A 12729-nucleotide genomic window follows, 5' to 3' on the forward strand; every position below is an offset into this window, starting at 1 on the left:
ACGAAAAAATTTTTTTTGCTCAAATTTTTCATGAATAAAACACGACTTTCCGTGAATATTTTACAAGATCTCCTGTATAGCTCATTGGTAAAGCATTGCGTTAGCAGTGCAAAAGGTCATGGGTTCAAACCAAGGGGCAACCTTCCGATCTCTATCGTGAAGCAAAACGGAAGTGACGTAAACTGCAATTCATCAACTGGCTCCAAAAGGAAGTCAATTCCTATAGACCCCCATGTTAAAATGCCCAACTTTATAGCAAAAAATAATTGTGTTTACAGCCTGGTACAAAAAGTGATTTTGGTCTATATAACAAATTTTTATTCAATATATATAGCTGAATTTTTTTGTAACTCATCCGTTTACATTTTTATTAAGCCTTAAAGTTCTGCATAATTAAGGGCGTGGCCACTTTAGTGACAAGTGACCTGCCACTGCTGTCACCGTGGTTTCAGCAACCATCTCCTTCAGCTTCACCCACGTCCCACCTCTTAACCCATTTTACCCATCCGCGAGTGATGCCCAGCGACTCAATGCTAAGATGGCGACGGCAGGCCCCACCAACTATTGGCTTCAAAAAAGCCCTTCACACACTTATGGGTGACATCACGTACACTACATCCTGATTTTTTACAGTCTATAGTTCAAACCCAAGGAAATGTAAATGTGTGTTCCATGGGAATCGAACCCATGATCAGCAATGGCATGGGAAATGCATTTGGCACAACTTTCCATCAAAAATACTATCTAACACAACAATTCATAATTTTGACAGAAATGCTGGAAAGTTCATAAGTTTAAAAAAACACTTATAAATTAATTCATTTCTTTTCCAATATCCGACTGCACTACACTTGGGTTTGGGTAAAAAAGGGACGAACCCAGCCGTTGGGGTAATTAATTATATTTGACCCAACAATGGGTTAAAACAACCCCCAAAATAGCATTTTTAAGATTGTAACAGTTAAAGGAAAACGATTATGAAAGTGTCTTGAAGAACAGCCTTGCACATATCATTGCATGACACAATCTTTGTTAAACAAAGATCAATCATTCAGATCACATGACGCAAACCGCTGATGGCGGTAAGCATCATAGATCATCTCTGTTTAAACAAGATTGAGGCCGAGGACAATAGAGTCACGTCTCAACTCTCCTCCAGTTGTTTGTGAAAGCTGAGGACCTTTAGAAGTAAACGATGCCTCATGACAAAAAGCGTCCCATATGAAAAAGGGAAAAGTCCCAAACAGGAACCACATTTGCCCACTGGGACCGTGAAGCTTAGTTACACCTCACGAAAAAGAGTTGAGGCATTGAAAGAGTAGAGGAGACTAAAGAAGTGAATTAAATATGCAAGTGTCATTTCATTAATCAGACTTCTGCATTAAAACACTCAGAGGATGATATGGAGGACAGAAAGTGAGTCTTGTTGGAGAAAGAAAGAAAACACGTTTGCTTTTTAAAGGTACAGTAACTTGATTCTCATTGTGGCACCTGGCCCTGGCTGGCCGACTGGAAAACCCACCAGTGAAACTCAGTCATGGGATCGCTCACCCTCAAAAGGAACAAACGTCCCCTTTCTGTTATTGACGCATGTGTGCTTGGATGAAATACACACTTTCACTTAGGTGGCCTTTTATAAAAAACAGGATACAGAATACACCAAAGTATGACTCATCTTAACACAAAAGTTTAATCTTGTTCTGCTACATAACATTAAACAGCTATATTCCCACAAACATTCATTCAACTTAGATAGATAAAAGACAAGACAAAACATTTAAAGGTGCCAAAGAATGCATTGATACAGTATGTTCAATTGTTTTCTAATGTCTACATAGAAGGTTTGTGGCTTTATTAAGGCAAAAATGATCCAGAAATGGTTTTACATGTCCATTTACAACCCTAGGATTTGCCTTTAGAATAAAATGGTCTATTATTACCTTATTTGAAAAGGTTATGAATAATAATGTTGAGCTCTGCTCTAATTGGCTGCCTGTTTCATAGAGCAGTTCAGTTCAATAGCTCTGATCATATTATGCTGCCTATATACACTAGTCAACATTTGAAGTGGATCAAAACTTTTCCTAAAAGTTGTCTTAAAGCCAATGCCCAATACCCGTTCTTGTCTTAGGACAACTTTGATGAACGTTTTTGATCCACTTCAAATGTTGACTACTATATTTCCTCATCATCACTTATGTCATCAGTAACGATGTGACCCAAAAATTTTGTTTTGGTGCATACAATTAATACATGCCATGGCAGAAAAAAATCTGGAAAATTTAAGGTGTAATGTGTTTTATTTTAAAATGTGTAATAATTTTAATATGTGTCTTCCCTACACTCTCAGAAACAGGCCCGGCTCCAGATATGAGATGAAAGGTGGGCCAAGTGATATTCCAGGTGGGCCGATCGGATTGGGGGGGTTCTTTAATGCTTTAATCTCACATGTCTATAGTTTTAATATCATATATTTAAGACAATTGTTAGGGTTGTGTAAGATGTTTTCTTCATTTTTTTGTACATATTTTGGAATTACTTAGTAACTTTATATATAAAAATGGTTAACATGTTTATTTTTACATTCTCTCTTTTTGCATTTGTAATATTTTTTGACACCTTGTAACAATTAAGTAACTTTATATTTGATAAAAAAGGGTCAGTTCTTTTAAAATAACTATTTACATCAACTAAAACAAACTAAAAATTTAAATTTTATCTGAAATTAGGTTTTCTTAAGAATTATTCTCATTTCTGTTAATATATTATAACATTACAGATTTTTGGCCAAAAGATTGGCTGTTATGTGGTGAGGGGCCAGGGTCAGTCAAGCTTCTGATTAGGTGGGCCAGGCCCACCCTGGCCCCCCGTAGAGCCAGACCTGCTTAGAAATATAGGTATAGCAATAGGTACAAAAGCTGCTGGGGCGGTGCCCCTTTAAAAAGTACATCATTTTCCCTATGGAGTCCAAATTAGTATTCCAAAGGTACATATTTGTACCAAATGTGTACTTAATGGTACATATTATGGCCTTGTAAAGGGTACTGCCCCAGTGACAGCTTTTTTCTGAGAATGCACTCTGAAAAATGCTGGGTTATTTTCAACATTGGGTCAAAAAGGGGTGAGCCCAGCCTGCTGGGTTGTAATTTAACCCATGCTGGGTCATTTTAACCAAATGTAAACATTTTCAGAGCTATTTTAACCCAACAGCTAAGTTTGTCTCTTTTTGATCGAGCGCTGAGTTGCATTTTTTTGTGTGTTTAAGTGTAGCCTCTGAACCCAAAACTCCTCAATTATTCAGGTATCTGCTTGAATCATCTTATTGTATCCGAGCGTGGTAGGAATGCAGTAATCTGATTATAATTCATCTGTAAACCAAATCAGCTCACTCCACAGCTGTGATTTGCATAGAGTTACATTATCAGTGCTTTACAATCCTCTAATGATTTTCTATCATTAAATTTGACCATGCAAATACTGTAAGTCAATGAAGAATCCCCGCTGTGTGGCCCTAAGCATCCGTGTGTGTTTAATTGAAGCCGGGTGGTGTTGACTAAGATTAAAGCGTGTGAATTGCGTTGTGAATGTGGCACGCCTTGTGGGCCAGGCCAGACCTGAAAAACCAGCTAGCACATTCAGTCCAGAGCGCTCTGATACGGCACGTCGTGTCTACCTCACTGCCAAAGACTGAAACTCTTTCTTTTGCCTACATTGGTAGGTGAATTTTCACTCGTTTTCAGATGGATTTGTGGTCGTGGATTAGTCCGTGTTGTTTATTTAAGCAGTGTTGAGTGCATGGACTATGCTCACCTCATCTGATTAAAAAAGGGGGAGTGGAGGAATTGATTCTGTGGAGGGAGAAGCTCCATGACAGAGACCGACTGTACAGGTGAGACACAGGTATTGAAGAAATAATACAATAGAGATTTGCTGTGTTTACATTTATTAGTGTGTGTATCTGTTGTTTTCCTCAGGCTGGAGATCTAAGGGTCTCATTAGGTTAAAGACCTTCAATGTTATCTAGATGTGACCAAATAAGTCAAATGGACAGATTGTGAATAAACAAAGCTAGTTAAATAGTTAGCATTCTTGTGCTTTTGACATCGAGGACTCTGAATATTTATACAGCCAGATTATTCTCATATGTCGTACAGCTAAAATTGTAAACGTGACCAATTAAAGTGAACAAATTTATTTAACTATGTCAGGTCTGTGAAGTCCAGACTAAATCCAAGGAAGTTTGATTTTAGTCATCGATTTCAATCTTTGACATGACTCAATATTAAATATATATCAATGTTATATTTTCACAAATTGTATTTACATTATGATTTTATGTAAATAGTAAATAAATAAAAAAAATCCAAATACCATATTTGATGTTTTGGCATTAGAAAGTTGGTTGTTATGCCATCATATCCATTTTGTTTGTATTGGCTTATGCGCGATCATACGATACATAATATTGAAATAAGAACCTTCTGGATTTTTGTCTGTAATTGTTTTTATGTCATTGAGAAAACCCAAGAGATTGTTTTATTCTATACGTCCAGCGAGAATCTGATAAACAAACACTAACATATAGTCTCGAGTTTTCTTTAGTGTTTCTACTTTCTTTTTAAGCCTCTTTGATGTGATTGCAACATTAGCCTGACATTGGACACAAAGCTCTGCCCGAGCTTCTGAAAGTCTTTTTGTGTCCTGGCGTTCAGGAACAATACACAGGGATCCTGTAAACAACAGCGAGCCTGCATTCATTTTGATGTTCGGTTAAACTTTTCCAAGATCTGTATTCAGGCTAGAGTTGGTAGTTTTTTTTCGAGCGAACAATTAAGGGTTCGAGAATCCGTCCTCCTGAGATGGACATATACCTGCGACCGTGAATAATGAATCGGCTCATTGTTTGAGTCAGGGGAACTGAAGATTTAGGGCAGGGATCAGCAATGGCGCGTGTATAGAAACATTGTGACGTCTACTGCACACCAGACATAGATGAGCACACCTGTGATTTACAGGTGGAGAAATATTAACAAAATTTCATCACATCTAAGTTTCATCATACAATGAATGCGCCTGTTACAGCAAAACTTTATATTATTTTTATTTTTAATCTCTCATTTAGTTATGCATGATTACAGCTATTTAAAAAATAATAACAGCAAATATAGAAACAAAGTTACGCAGAAACATAATAGATGTTTGGAGATAAGTTATGACCACACCTGTACTTTTGCTAAAAACATTATAATGCACTTTTAAAAGGTGTCACGAGAGTTAAAGGGGTTAAAGATCACCTTTAGTCATTTCTAACTAACTAGTGCTTCTGCAGTGTTTTACATCAGTGGTGTTCACTTTCAACTTGTGACCATGTTTGTGAAATCCAGGTTAAAGTCTTATAGTAGCATCCAAGTTTGATTTCCATCAATGATTTCAATCTTTGGCATGATCTTACTTAGTGAACATTTAAGATATCGAGGTTATATTTTCACAGAATGTTCTTTACATTATATAGGATGATTTTATTGGAAAACAGTAAATCAAAAAAAGCTTTTGTTAAAAAGTTCCTAATATATATTATTTTAGGTACAGATAGTGTATTTATTTAATGGGTACGGCCTCTGTGACAGCGACCATTTTTGACCACTTTTTCTGTCAATAAGGGTGACTCATACGTTTTGGTGTTGCGCTTGATAATGATAGTGTAATTACTAAACAGGTTTTACATAACTGATAGCTTTTTATATGCAAATATGCACAATGGGTAATAAATCTCCTGCTGTGTGTACCATAGAAAATGGTCAGTCTTTCACACAATAAAGAGAGAAGTGTGATACCAGGTAGTTCAAATTACGCAGTTTCCCATAGTGGAAGTTTGTTTTTACCCATCCAACCAAATCTTATCTCGGTTTGTGATACACAATAGTGTGACCGTTTATAGGAAAACCCTGGTACACCTGTCGCTGAGGCAGTACCCTTTCAAAAAAGTAAAAATAATTTATATAAGTACCTCAGGGGTACATATAGATACCAAATATATACATATCTGTGCCTAATGGTACATATTAGGACCTTTTTAAAGGCTATTGCCCCAGTGATAGCTGGTGTACATGTTTCGACAATTTTTTTCTAACCGTGCATTTTAATAAAAATATCATGAATAAATTATCAGATAGGGATGCACCGATAGGATTTTTTTAGGCCGATACCGATACCGATTTAAACAGACAACTTCTGGCCGATACCGATGCCGATACCGATATTAAACACTTGTATACAATCCTATACAGTTGGTCTATTAGCTAGTTTATTTCTGAATCAAATTATTTTTCCTGAACATGGATTGGATCTAATTAACATTCAACTGACCAACATAATAAGAGAGGCACAAATTAAGCTAAAACAAATATAATAAGACAGCCTGACAACCTTCAAAGGTGGATTTTGCTATTCAGCATTTATTTTATTAACAACATTAACTCATTTTTTTTTTTACATATACTGGATTTCTTTATGCAGTTAATTAATAAACAATCGGTATCGGCCTTTCTCGAGATATTGCCGATATGCCGATGGTTTCAAATTTATCAAAAATCGGCCGATAAATATCGGCGGCCGATACATCGGTGCATCACTAAAATTTTGTCTTGATGGCTAATAGAGGGGTGGTTTCCCGGACAGGGTTTAGATTAATCCAGGACTAAGCCTTAGTTATATAAGGACATTTAAGTCATTTTTACAAACAAACTTTACAAAAAACTGTACTTTGGTGCATCTTAAGACAAAACAATGATACGGATTATGTTATGAAGTATGTCTGTGCGAGGTGTTTTGAAATTAAAGCAGCTCAAACATGCGTTTTAGTCGGTGACTTGGTAAAGCACTGTTCAGGAAACCGCCCCATAATGTTTGCATTCCCATAAGCAGAGATTAAACAAACTTTTTGAAGAACACTTTTATGACTTGCCGAACATCAAACGCTTAACAACCACTTTCAGAAATAAAGTTACAAAGTCTGTCACTGGGACGGTACCCTTTCTAAAAGTACCCAAAGAGTGCATATTAGTTCCTCAAAGGTATATATTGGTACCTAAATGGTAGGAGCTTTTTAAGGGTACTCACTGCCCCAGTGACTGCTTTTGGGCCTTTATTTTTGACAATGCATGAATTACTTTTGTATAATATTTCTAATATTTTTTTAATTTCTAATCTTTTGATCCAGTTTAACAAGTAAAAAATTTTACATTTTGAGCTGAATGTACCAGAAATAAGACTCTGGTAAGATTTTGAACATTTTTCTTGTTCTGTCCCAGCTTTGCTGTACACTGTAGTTTAAAGTGACTATAAATAAAATCAAGTGTCACAGTCTGACACTTGTATCAGTGAGTGTATAATAGTGTTTTATGGCGGTGTGAAACAGAACTGGACTTCATATGATTCACCTTGTAGCCCAGGCAACACAATTTACAACTATTTGCTGTTCTTTGGTGGTAGCGTGCTTGTATTTTACCTTCTATCAGCGCTGATTGCTTCTGTCAGAAATACTCAAAAGGAGCCAACCCCGGTTGTTTTAACTTCGTAAAAGTGCTTGTGCTGAAAATAACAAGGATGCAGTTGGTGATGGTGCAAATCAATGAAAGCTATACGTTTTCGGTGGCTTCAATTGTTCTTCAAAGAGAAAAAATTTATATTGCTGTTATGTCAGATGCAACGATTGAAGATAAACAATGCAGCATTTTTAGAAACGCTTATTTGATCTGCTTTCATCTCATGTTGCTTATGGATTATTAGGTACACAAAAATTGCCTGTCAAAATTAACTTGAATTGAACTTGCTTATCCTCTTCAGGGTCACGGGGTGGCTGCTTATCCCAGCACCTCGGGCCGCAGGCAAACTAAGACTCAATAAGTACAAGATACTATAATTTTCCAACTAAATAAATGGAAAAAATCCATGTTTGAAGTCACCTACACTAGTCAAGCCTAACAAAAGCTTTTATATTTTACATGGAGCGGGTTGAATCTTCACATTGAGACCACATGATCATCTGAATATTATGAATAATCATGGTAAAAGTTTCAACAATATTTTTGGCAACCGAAATGTATTGTTTTTGCATGATGCTCTATGCCCACCTCTTGGTGTCAGTATAAGATGACTACCAATGCAACATAAAACATTACAAAGTGGATCTTTTAAAGTGACACAAAGATATTTTTAATCGATTCGCTTTTGACTAAGAAGTTTTCTTGTTCCTCTTTTCTTGTTATTGCTGTGAACATTCCTATAACGCTCCCAACACTCATATAATGTACGACACTAAAGGTTTTGCATGTTTTGCATTAAGGCAGTGATAGTCAACGATAAAGATGCATGTTTATGTTCAATTATGTAATTTGTGTCTGACCCATCCCTTCTAAGCTTTGGGTTTTCATCTTGTTATAGGCAGATTAAATCTAATGTCAAATTCACGTGTATAATTTTGAAGTTTTAATGAAGCACAGGTCTATAGCCTTACATCAGTAATGCACAATGGTCAGGGAGTTTATAGAGTACAACATAATGTAAAGAATTATAACCTTGATATCTTTAATATATTGATTTTAAGGTCATGTCAAAGATTTAAATCAATGTGAAATCAATGCTTTGATGCTCTTAATTTCACCATTAGATTAAAGAGACTTTAACCTGGATTTCACAGACATGGTCACATTTGTAATTTTTTGGATAATGCTTTTAATTCATCACTCAAAAAATTGCAGACCTGAAGGAAACAAAAGTTTAGTTTTCAGATGAAGTTGAAGATACGAGTGTTAAGCAATTAAAAAAAGGAAGGGAAGTTGAAGCGTTTTATTGCTGGCAAACATATAAAAGAATAATAAACATCTCAATTTTTTTCCTCAACACATTCGCTTTAACCATATTAAGGTTTTCAAATATCCATTTAATAAATTCAATGAATCAATTTAATCGATCCTGTGCAGAATATCTCAGAAGCCATAAAAGATTATGACTCACAAACGTGTGATTTCTAAACTATATTAGTCTCTCAGTAAACATAACAAATCACGTGGTTAATCTAAATGTTTCCCAAAGAAGCAGCTCGAATCTTTTTATGTTTGTTGTTTTGTAAAAGGGAAACATGTTATCTAACATGCTTTTGTTTGTATATGGGCGGTTTCCCGGACAGGGCTTCTCCTATTCCCAGACTAAAATGCATGTTTGATGTGCCTTCATTTAAAAACATCTTGTACTGACATATCCTAATATATATCAATATAAATACAATATATATACATTTTATATTTTATATTTATATATTAAAAAAACAAATTTTTTTAAAGGGACATTCCACTTTTTTTTTAAAAATGCTCATTTTTCAGCTCCCCAAGAGTTAAAGATTTCATTCTTACCGTTTTGGAATCCATTCAGCCGATCTCCTAATCTCTGGGTCTGGTGCTAGCACTTTTAGCATAGCTTAGCACAATCCATTGAATCTGATTAGACCATTAGCAAAAAACAAAACAGACCCATGCTATTGAAAGTCACCAAGGCGACTATTTTCGGGCAGTGCGTAATATCACTACGCCTGCTGCAGCCATGTTATATCAGCAAAGTCCTTGATTATTACGCCAGAATGAGAGTATAGTTCCTAGCCATATCTGCCTAGAAAATCACATCTTTTTATTTTAGTACACAATTTAAGCCTTAGTACACAATGTAACTACAGAAGAGTCAAATTTAAATAGGCAAAATATTGAAACTCTTATTATTTTTGGTTATTTTTAGCAAGATGCTAATGGTCTAATCAGATTCAATGGATTGTGCTAAGCTATGCTAAAAGTGCTAGAGCGCCAGACCTGGAGATCAGCTGAATGGATTCCAAAACAGTAAAAATCAAATCCTAGGAGAGCTGGAAAATGAGCATATTTTCAAAAAAAGTGGAATGTCTCTTTAAGCAAAATATTAAGATGAAATATTTTAGTTTTTGAGTAAATTGTACACTCTAAAAAAAATACTGTGTTGTTTTAACCCATAGTTGGATCAAATATAAAAAATTTTTTGGGTTTATTTAACCCAAAGTGTTTGACTCGATGGGTTGAAAATAACCCAGCATGTTTCATTGCCTAACTGGGAATCAGTATTTGTATAATTTTTATCTTTTGTTCATTTCAGAACAATTCTAAAGATGCAAAGGATCACCACAGCGTCTGTGTCCCTGAATACAACAGCAGTCACCAAATCTAAGGATCAAATCCTCACCCAGAGTAAGTTTGTGTTTGCTGTCTGTGATAACAATACCTTTGGCATACTTTGGGATTAAGAAATGTACATTCAGTATTCAGCATACTTCCTAAAACCTGTTCTACAACATATTTCAAATAATTCACATTAAATTTTCCTCTTTAAAGTACATACTAGAAGTGACATACTTTTTCCTGCACTTTTTTCCTGCTTTGGCATTTTTAGATTTTGTTGAATTATTATGTGCTTACGCTTGTATAGAATCTTTTCAACCCATAATGTTTGCACTTTACAGTAGTCAGTGAGAGATGACTCTGTTTCTTGTTTTCACAGGCTCAGGAGCCATGATAGCTGTAATCGTCATTGGAATAATCATCATTCTCACATTTCTGCTCATAGTTCTCAAGACGTACAACAGGTATGACAACATTTTGATGCGAAGCATTATGGTTTAGTCACATACCATGAGGTGAAGTGAAGTCATTGTCTTCTAACAATAGCAAGATATTTTAAGGCTGAGGTCTAAAAATAGAATTCAACCGATTCATCTGAACAAGCCTCTCTCCGAGTTTCCGAGTGTTATAGTTTGTTATAAACGTCAAATATGTACTTATGACACTGCATACTTATACAAAAAAAATTATGTTAAAGCATCCATAATTATAGCCACGTTAATAACGTTTGTAAGAAACCAAACCGTTTGAAAATTGAGCAAGCTACGAGTGAGCGAGCTGCCTGTGGTAAGATGGCCGCCAGGTGATGACGTTAGAGACTCCGACGTAAGACATCTAGCCTTTATTATACATATCTATGCTGTGTGTGTCAATAAAAAGTGAGAGGAGAGAAGAGACCATGTCCACCACCTCTATTTTGCTATGATAATATGAAGATAATATTACAAAAGTCAGATTTTTATATGTTCAACAGAGAAAATTACAAGTTACAGAGGTGTATTCGACCTCACGTGCCGCTGCGCAGACCAATCGGCGTATGACATCAAAGTAACACGATAGCACAGTCAATTCTCTCGCGATATTTTGACGTCATATGCCGATCCTTATGCGCAACGCTACGTGAAGGTAAAGGATTACCTGAGTCCACCGTGACATCTCCGCAGCAACCCGATATCTTTGTCGAAGACTAGCATCGTCTCAATGGGTAAACCCGGCCAGGGGTTAAGCGCGTTCCAGTACTTTTTATCCTATTGCGTGTCTCGTCCCATTAGATTTAAGAATTAAGCATAAAACGTACTAATTTGCAAAGTTTAATGTACCAGTTTTAATAAATATGACGCGATAACATTCCAGCGAAAAGCAATTTTCTGACAGAACACGACGAGAAGCGACAGTTTAATCAAAAACTTATCCAATCAGAAAAGCGTGTGGGCGGAGCTTTTTCTGTAAGCGCGCTAAGTACGTAATCACGTCATTATTAAACAATTTACCTTCTCAAAAACACATTATCGGTGACTGACACACATTTTTTATGAAATACAATTGTTTGTTCTTATAAAGTGCTCAGATTACATGTTTTTTTATCTGATGTATAATCCAAAGTTGCTTTTATTGTGGTTATTAATATTAATGACGTGTATAACTTCAGGGCGGAGCTGTCAGCTGCGACGTCGCGTGCTTGTCACATATTCCTGTCAAAGATACTTAGAATTATTATTTTTTATTAAAATGTATCATTTTTCTTTTAAATCTTACTTTTTATAGATCATTTAGTTTTTTTCGCCATTAATAATTTGTCATTAACTCCATGACAGGAGAACCCATGCGAAAAGGATGATGGCAGGGAGCACCACCAAAACCAGAAAGAAGGTCTCCTCTACTACCACAAATACAAACCTGGCCATGAGCAACCTGGCAAGTTCAGTCAATGGAAGCTTCACGCATTCCAACTCCAACGCACCTTCAGAGAGCGAATTTCGCATACCACGGGTGAACCTCAGTAACATGGACCAAAGTAACGGAGAGCATTTCAGCAACACAAGCGGTTCAACCATAGTGACGATACATGATGTGCCAACAGTGGACAACACATAGCAGAACAACCTCTGGACTCACATGTGTAGAAACACAGAGACACCACGATGAACAAATCTGTGAAAGAGGCCCAAGAAATGGGGCCCAGATTCACTGCACAACTGGGGTCTTGTGGAACATTGGGTGCCTTCCAGACAAGCTTGGCATTACAGAAACCTTTAAGACCCCAAATATTATAATGAAGGACCTCAGGAACATTTAAATTGTCCTGACACTTGACATGAATATAGTTTAATACTTCACACTGAATTTGGTGATGAAATAATATAGATTAAAATATATATATTTTACTGCAAGGAGCAGAATACTGTTTATTGTTGATTGAAATGGAATTGGACAAGATCAAAGGATGTCCAGTCCATTTACTGTGTATTATATATTATCATTTGCACTTGTTGTACGCAAACACATTCAAATGTTTTACCATGCCAAATACAGC

At 36.0% G+C, this 12729-nt stretch overlaps 1 protein-coding gene across 2 annotated transcripts; it reads left to right on the forward strand.

Annotated features, from left to right (window-relative positions):
• The first annotated feature begins 3649 nt into the window (after positions 1–3649).
• Positions 3650–12586, forward strand: ncmap (non-compact myelin associated protein). 2 transcript variants are annotated; one of them, XM_065288238.2, is made up of 4 exons: positions 3650–3900; positions 10174–10265; positions 10576–10660; positions 12011–12586. In XM_065288238.2, the coding sequence occupies exons 2-4, from the start codon at positions 10187–10189 to the stop codon at positions 12288–12290; spliced, it is 444 nt and encodes a 147-aa protein (XP_065144310.1). In that variant the 5' UTR covers positions 3650–3900; positions 10174–10186; the 3' UTR covers positions 12291–12586. The 2 variants fall into 2 exon arrangements, with proteins under 2 accessions (XP_065144310.1, XP_065144309.1); XM_065288237.2 differs by having other exon boundaries at positions 3650–3889.
• Positions 12587–12729: the final 143 nt, after the last annotated feature.

Source organism: Paramisgurnus dabryanus, chromosome 17 (assembly GCF_030506205.2).
Source record: "Paramisgurnus dabryanus chromosome 17, PD_genome_1.1, whole genome shotgun sequence".
NCBI classification, from domain to species: domain Eukaryota; kingdom Metazoa; phylum Chordata; class Actinopteri; order Cypriniformes; family Cobitidae; genus Paramisgurnus; species Paramisgurnus dabryanus.